We start from the raw sequence: 8224 nt of genomic DNA, 5'->3' as shown, positions 1-8224 counted from the left end.
ATTGTCATACTCAATGGGCAAAAACTAAAAGTGTTTCCCTTAAGGACAGGAACAAGACAAGAATGTCCACTTTCACCAGTCTTCTTCAACATAGTACTGAAAGTTCTAACCACAGCAATCAGACAAGAAGAAGAGATAAAAGGCACGCAAATTGGAAAAGAGGATTCCATTTTTAATTTTTTGAAGTAACGCCATACTGTTTTCCATAGTGGCTATATCAGCAGTGCAAGAGGGTTCCTTTTTCTTCCCGTCCTCTCCAGCACTTGTTGTTTGTTGATTTGTTGATGATAGCCATTTTGTGAGGTGATATTTCATTGTTTTGATTTGCATTTCTCTGGTGATTAGTGACTTTGAGCATTTTTTCATATGTCTCTTGACCATTTGTATGTCCATTTTGGGAAAGTGTCTATTTAGGCCTTTTCCTATTTTTTAATTGGATTGTTTGTCTTTTGTTGAGTTGAATGAGTACTTTGTATATTTTGGATATTAATCTCTTATCAGATGTATCATTTGCAAATATGTTCTTGCATATGGTGGGTTACTTTTTTATTTTGATGGTGGCTTTTTTTTTTTTGCTGTGCAGAAGCTTTTCATTTTGGTGTGGTCCCATTTGTTTCTCTTTTGTTTCCCTTGTCCTAGGAGATGTATTGGTGAACATATTGCTTTGTGATATGTCTGAGATTTTACTCTATTTTTTCTTATAGGATTTTTGTGGTTTCATGGCTTACATTTAAGTCTTTTATCCATTTTGAGTTTATTTTTGTGTATGGTGTAAGTTGGTGGTCTACTTTAATCTTTTTGCATGTGTCTGTCCAGTTTTCTTAATACTATTTGTTGAAGAGACTGTCTTTACTCCATGGTATGTTCTTGCATCCTTTGTTAAATATTAATTGACCATAATGGTGTGGGTCAATTTCTGGGGTCTCTGTTCTGTTCTATTGCTCTATATCCTTGTTCTTGTGCCAGTACCAGATTGTTTTGATTATAATGCCTATGTAGTATAGTTTGATATCCGGTATTGTGATTGCTCCAACTTTATTCTTCTTTCTCAAGATTGCTGCAGGGTCTTTTATGGTTCCATATAAATTTTTTGTGTATTTGTTCAAGATCTGTGAAGCATGCCATTGGTATTTTAATAGAGATTGCGTTAAATCTATAGATCTCTTTGGGTAGCATGAACACTTTAGCAATGTTAATTCTTCCAATTCATGAACATGGTATATTATTCCATTTGTTTGTATCTTTCTCTTTTTCTTTTCTCAATGTCCTATAGTTTTCCAAGTACAGATCTTTTATCTCCTTGGTTAAGTTTATTCTTAGGTATCTTATTTTTTGTTGTTGCAATGGTAAATGGGATTTTTTTAAGTTTCTCTTTTTGAGAGTTCATTATTGGTATATACAGGCCGAGAGAACCCACTGGTGCATGGATTCGTGCACTGGGCCTAGTGTTGAATAAGAGTGGTGAAAGTGGACATCCTTGCCTTGATTATTTCTTCTTGTCTAATCACTGTGGCTAGGACTTCCAGTACTATCCTATATAATAAAAGCCTAATATGCTAAGTGTCCAGTCCGTTCAGCCAATCAAAGTGTAATATGCTAATGATATGCTAAGGCCGCTCAACCGCTCGCTATGATGTGCACTGAACACCAGGGGACAGACGCTCTGACTGGTAGGTTAGCTTGCTGCTGGGGTCCAGCCGATTGGGCCTGAATGAGATGGGCCAGACATGCCCAGGACCCCTCCCACAGGTCTTCCCTGGCTAGCCATCCTCCCATGTCCCTTCCCAGCCCTGATCGTGCACTGGTGGGGTCCCTTGGCCTGGCCTGCACCCTCTCGCAATCTGGGATCCCTCAGGGGATGTCAGAGATTGTTTCAGCCCAATCCCTGGAGCCATTTTTGGCCTGATCCCGCAGGGCAGGCCGAGAGAACCCACTGGTGCATGGATTCGTGCACTGGGCCTAGTGTTGAATAAGAGTGGTGAAAGTGGACATCCTTGCCTTGATCCTGTTCTTAAGGGAAACACTTTTAGTTTTTGCCCATTGAGAATGATGTTGGCTGTAGGTTTGTCATATATAGCCTTTATTATGTTGAGGTATGATCCTTCTCTTCCCACTTTGCTGAGAGTTTTTATCAAAAAACAGTGCTGGGTTTTGTCAAATGCTTTTTCTGCCTCTATTGATATGATCATGTGATTTTCACCTTTCATTTTGTTTATGTGATGTATCACATTTATTGATTTGTGAATATTGTAGCAGCCTTGCATCCCCAGAATAAATTTCACTTGGTTATGGTGTGTGATCTTTTTAATATATTGCTGGATCCCATTTGCTATTATTTTGCTGAGGATTTTAGCATCTGTGTTCATCAGGAATATTGGCCTATAATTTTCTTTCTTTGTAGTGTCTTTATCTAGTTTTGGAATTAGGATAATTATGGCTTCATAAAAACCACTTCTCTTTCCATGTGAGGTGTGCTGGCAGTGGTGGGGTGACAGAAGAGTTTTTGCAAAGTTGAATTCCGAATAGCTTGAGAAAGCAGATAATAAATATATTTGTTGAAAAATGTGCTGGATTACTTGTAGGAAATTTTGGTCTATGGTTACATTATTCTATAGCTGGAAAACAAAGGAGAGGATTTTGCTCCAAACACCTACCTTTCAGGAACTTACAGCTTCTGGAACTGGTGGCTTCACCTGTGTTGTCTATTTAGATTCCAATTCAGCTAACATTTATTGAGCATTGCTATGAGCTAGAAACTTAAACGAATTTACGAATTTAATTCTCACAAAATCCCTGGGAGGTCGGCATGATAGAATAATTTAGGTTTAGAGAAGCAAAGTGCTTTGCCCAAGGTCCCAGCCACTTTCTTATGGTAGTGTGGACATATTTTTTAGATTTGTTTTTGTGAGTTTTTTTTTAGATTTCCTTATTGTGGTGATATTAAATACATCATATGATGCTATGATAGCTGACCTTTTGTTTGAATCCAGAGCAATGCAAAGGATAAAAAAAAGTGCATATTTTACTCAGGCACACTTCAAGGTCATGTTCCCTGTTGCCACTTTCATTGCAGATGATGCTTTTTAGTCTCCTGGGGAACTGAAAGTAATTAATTACCAAAAATTAACTGTGTGATCACCAACAGTGGCCACTTGAACAATGAAGTTGGGTGGAGTCCGTTGTTATCTCCGATTAACCAGGGTCACTGGAAACACAACCCCAGTTTCCATAACACGCCTTGTGACTCATAGCAACCCCAGACCGTTGTCTAGATGGAACCTTGGCCAGGGCCTGAGAGTTTTATATTGAAGTGCATCTTTCTTCCTCTTTCCATAAGAGACCAGTGGATACATCCCTCCTTCTTTGGGCAGAAGAGACTCATTTGAAGGAGCTTATCTCCCAGGGGGCATCACTTGGCTCCGAAGCTCCAGTCTTTTCTGGTCCCGTCCTGAGTGAGCCTGATCTCTATCAACATGACTTTTTCCCTGTCACAGATTTCTGGCCAGAAAATTCCAAGAATCTGTGTCCATGGAAGGGATCTGCTGTCTGCAGAAAATCTGCCCAAAGCTAGCTCACAGTGTAAAAAAAAATTACTGATAAAGTGAGGGTGACTCAGCCTATGGCAGGGGTGGGCAACCTTTTTGTGAGTGCATGCCAAAACCAGCAAAATCTCTGACTCAAAATTCTTCGTGCCAACCCTAATTTTTTTAGAACATGTTACTCCTGCTTGATATCTCTTAAGGTGTACGTATGTGAAGAATCTTGAAGAAATAATAAAATTAAGTACACTGATAGTCCGACAGGAACCTTTATGACTCCGTTTGATATTATCAGTGGGACTTTTGCTGCTGCATCACTGATGACAGAGATTTTATATCAGGTTTATATTTCGTGCCCTTCAGAGATATGCACGAGCTACTACTTTCATCCATCAGGCTACTCCTCTTATGAGACTTAACAAAATTCATCACTGAGAACAAAGATTCATAAGCATATGTGAATGAAACCAAAACACTGGTCGGATCTAGGAAGGCATGGAGAGTTAAGGCAGAGGCATAGAAATTGCTCTTCCCCTCTCTCATCAATCCATGTCTATGGTCTTTCAGATAACTTGTTATGTAAAATTATTTATTTATCTAAGATGCACCTACACTGAATTTATCTGAAAAATAAAAAAGTCGATATTAAGAAAAAAATTGTAAATGGAAGATTATAAGAGAGGGTTTCGCGTGCCAGCAAAAGTTACTGGTGTGCCATGTTTGGCACGTGTGCCAGGGGTTGCCCACCCCTGGTCTATGGTATCAGGAAAGAGCCCACTTAAACCACAACTAATGTGAAATGAAATGTTAATTTTAGACAACCTGTAAACTGAGAGGAGATCATGTAATGATAATAGTATAACAAGTAAAAATAAATATAAACTACAAAAGAGACCCCAAACAATTTCCCCAGCCTCGCTGGTTTTTATCCTCAGCCCACAGCTTCCAGCTCCTGACACCGGGGCCACTTCGCCATACCTCAGAGGCTGACTCTGACCTTGGCCTCTAGGATTCCTCCTGATGGCATTCAAGGCCCTCTTGTCTGATAATTCTTTGCTTATTAACTTTGCTGTCCACACAGTCTCAAGGGCCATCATGGCATAGTGGTTACTAGCATGTGTTCTAGACTCAGAGTGCCTGGGTTCAGATACTGACTCCCCCACTTATTAGCCTTATGCATGATCTTGGGCAGCTCATTTAACTTTTTGTTGTCTTGGTTTCCTTATCTGTAAAATGAGTATATTAACTGTCATGAGGATTAAATGAACTGATATACATAAATCACATGGTGCAGTGTTTGGCAGTTAGTAAGTACTCAATAAAAGTTACCTGTTCTTAATATCATCACCACCACCACCACCCCACGCTTCTGCTTCCTCATCTGCACCATAATTCCATCTCAGTAACTCACTTCCACATCTGGGCCCTGTGAGCCTTGCATTTCTCTAACCAGATCCTTCTCCATCTCAGGAAGTGGCGCCCTGCTTCTAACTGGCAGCTTGCCTGGCATCATGTGGGTCCCTGCTCAGGGTCACACACAGTGTCATGCCCATCTGCCAGGGCATGTTACTTCTTGCTGTACCTCCCCATGCTAACTGCTAGTTGGATAGTCAACCTCTGGGCTTGGCTGCCTCCTGGCAATTGTAGGTGACCCCCTACTGTGTATTGGATGCCACCTAAGTCCTCGTGCCTCTGACTGTGCTCAAATATAAAGTACTTGTTGATAACTAGAGAAAGGGGGTCCTGAATGACCCATCTATCACCTGTAACTGGTTGGCTTGGCAGATGCATATGGATGTAATCAGTACGCCAGGCAGTAGTGGGACATGGAAACACACCATGAGGTTGTAAACTAGAAGCACATGTGAAGTGGCTAAAGGCCAGATGTGTTTGGAAGTGCTCACCTCTGGCATATTTTTATTACATAAGTATTACATATTTACTGCAGAAAAATTAGTATAAATAAACCAAAAGTTAATTGTGAAGAGAAAATGTCTATAACCCACCTTCTGGAGATAACACTTTTAACTGATCTCTCTCTTTATACACACACACACACACACACACACACACACCCCACATAATCATTTTAGCACTTTTTTCACCTGGGTTGTAGGTAAAATAGACATTTATATGATCAAATTCTGAGCAGTTCACAATGATTCTGACAGTGCATGGGTTCATCATCTGGCCTATTGGCACTATTTTGCTGATGAAGAGAAAGGGATTAAGCAAACAGGCTAAGTTTTTGTGGTCTGCAGCTTCCAATTCTGGTAACTGCCAGCTGGTTAATTAGGGTAGTTTCTTGCTGGGGCCTCATGGCAGGCAGGTGGCTTTACATAGGCGTGGTTATTTGGGAAAAGGACATTTGGCCTACTTGCTCTGGTCTGGTTCCCTTAGAAAACCTGCCACCCAGCAGCTGATCTCTATTTTGTTTTTTTATAGCCAGGGTGGGTGGTGACAGTGCTCTGGACTCTGTCTCTTATCACTGTGGGGCTTTTGGCAAAGTATGCCACTTCTCCAGACCTCAGTTTCCTCAAAGGGGTTGGAATTGATTCTCACAGCTCTACCACTTTGTGATTGCACATGAAGGAATTTGGAGGGAGACTGAGGTTTGGGTGTGGCTGTACAGTCTGTTGTCAGGCTGACTGCACCAGAGTTACCTGAGAGAGCAAATCCAGCATCTGTTCCTAGGCCCTTTTCCCCACCTTCCCACGGTGTGAGGCCTGAGAATCTGTATTTTTAGCAAAAGCCTTGTGATTGCTTCTGGTTGCAAGGATGGTGCCTTCTCCCAAGTTGCCCAACTTGATCACATCCTAGTTGAATTCTGGTTCTGGCCAAAAGGTTATAGAAGGCATCAACACCAAATCCTTCCTGGAGACACCTGGCGTTTGGCTTTTGGGCTGCCAGTAGCATGGCTTTCAGAGCCCTTCTGGCCTGTTGGCTTCTCACTGATGTCGGAGCTCATTTTTCCCACCAGTCTCCATCACGTTCTACTTTGCATGGCTTCTTGCTCCATGTGGTTTGGCTCAGGCTGCTGCAGGGTTGTACCAGCAGCTTCCCCGACTGTCTTTTATTGAGCAGGAGATGCTCTCCTCCTACCTGGTTTCATTCTTCTTCCTGTTCTCTCATCGGCCAGGAGACTGAAGGGTTTGATTCCAGTCAAGGGCACATGCCCAGGTTGTGGGTTCGGCCCCCAGTAACACACACATACATACACACACAGACATATACTTATATATATATATATTTTAAAAAGTGCTTGATCTTACTTTATTCATGATTTGGATGAGAGATTCTGATCTTACTATATCTTATTTCACATTTATTTATTTTATGTCACTCTTTGCTCTTTTGTAGTATTTACAAATAAGAAAGAGGCCATAGGGAGCTGGGTATTTTCTCTGACTAGTTGAGAGTATCAGAATCACCTGGATAATTAGGTAAATACAGATTCTGGGTCTCATCCCAGACTTACTGAAAGATAGGCCGTGGGAGAGGGATGTAGGAATTTGCATTCCCCGGGAGATCTCTGGGTGATGCTTTTGCGTGCTAACGGCTGCGAGGTCCTTCACTAGGTGGTGGAGAGACTTTAGACCAGAATGTAGACAAGGTGGGGAGGACACTGAGATGCAGCCTAGTGGGGACCAAACTGCTTGGAGTTAAATCCAGTCTCTGTCCTCGCTGGCTGTGTGGCTCCTCCATGTTCAGATTGTTCATCTGTGAGGAGTCTGCAAACTCTCCTATCTACCTCATTGGTTGTTGTGAGGATTAACTGAATCAACATGTGTAACATGTTTAAAGCAGTGGCTGCACATGGTAAGGGCTTTCTCTATACATGTTTGCTGGGAATATTAAGCCATGCACGTGAATGGCATGACCAAAGACAGAAATGCATGACCTTGGAAGTGGGCAGACCAACTTGTCAGGAGCAGAAGGTTTAGGTTAGTAGTTTTCAGATTCTGAAACTTAACTGGGAAGCCTGCTGAAACTTTAGTGTCCTTACAAAGATTCTGATTTAGTAAACTTGGAGTGGAGCCTTGGAATCTGTATTTAAAATTTCTGATGGAGGTAAAATCAGCAAATTTTCACAAGTCCTGATTTCGGTATAAGAGGACTGGTATTCAAAGTTGGAGCAGTCCTCCGGGATTTGACTGGGGCTACAGAAAGATATATGTGGACACTAATTGCGTATTTACTATTTGCTTTATTAGGTGTGTCCAGAAAGCAGTAGGAGTATTCGGGAGGTACAGTGTGCATCCTACAACAACAAGCCATTCATGGGCCGCTTTTATGAATGGGAACCATTTGCAGAAGGTAAGAATAGACCCAGCCCTGTCTGTAGGAATTATTTTTGTCTGCTTTTTTAACCCTGTTGCCTTCAGGTTGATGCTGGAGGAATTGATCATCCTGACCAGAGTGGCAATAGAGGAGGAAGTATGACCCCCGGGCAGAGGGGAGCCTACAGAGGTCTTCACCAAAGGTAGTCTAGCTCAGGTGACCCCTGGACCATCCGTCAGCAGAGGGGTGAGGCATTAATAGAACAAGCAGAATCTGAGGAGGCAGGGTGAGTGGGACAGGACAGGGCTTGAGGGGTATGGGTTGGAGCACGAGGTTCAAACTGAGGTTGTGAGGAGTGAGCAGGATGGAGTTTCCCTTTTCCTTGGTTTCTCCCACAGGGGCTG

General features: G+C 42.1%; 1 protein-coding gene across 1 annotated transcript in view; it reads left to right on the top strand.

Moving 5' to 3' along the window:
* LOC102753839 (thrombospondin type-1 domain-containing protein 4) overlaps positions 1 to 8224 on the top strand; it is a gene marked incomplete at its 3' end in the record, with an annotated part of 484283 nt that overhangs the window by 13850 nt on the left and 462209 nt on the right. The window contains exon 3 of the mRNA XM_006776097.1: positions 7754 to 7856. Within this exon, the coding sequence (XP_006776160.1) occupies positions 7754 to 7856 (103 nt within the window). The remainder of the gene's footprint in view (positions 1 to 7753; positions 7857 to 8224) is intronic.

This window comes from Myotis davidii, unplaced genomic scaffold, assembly GCF_000327345.1.
Source record: "Myotis davidii unplaced genomic scaffold, ASM32734v1 scaffold1069, whole genome shotgun sequence".
Classification (NCBI taxonomy): domain Eukaryota; kingdom Metazoa; phylum Chordata; class Mammalia; order Chiroptera; family Vespertilionidae; genus Myotis; species Myotis davidii.
The sequence above is the reverse complement of the archived record's forward strand: the minus strand, read 5'-3'. Positions and strand labels throughout refer to the sequence as shown.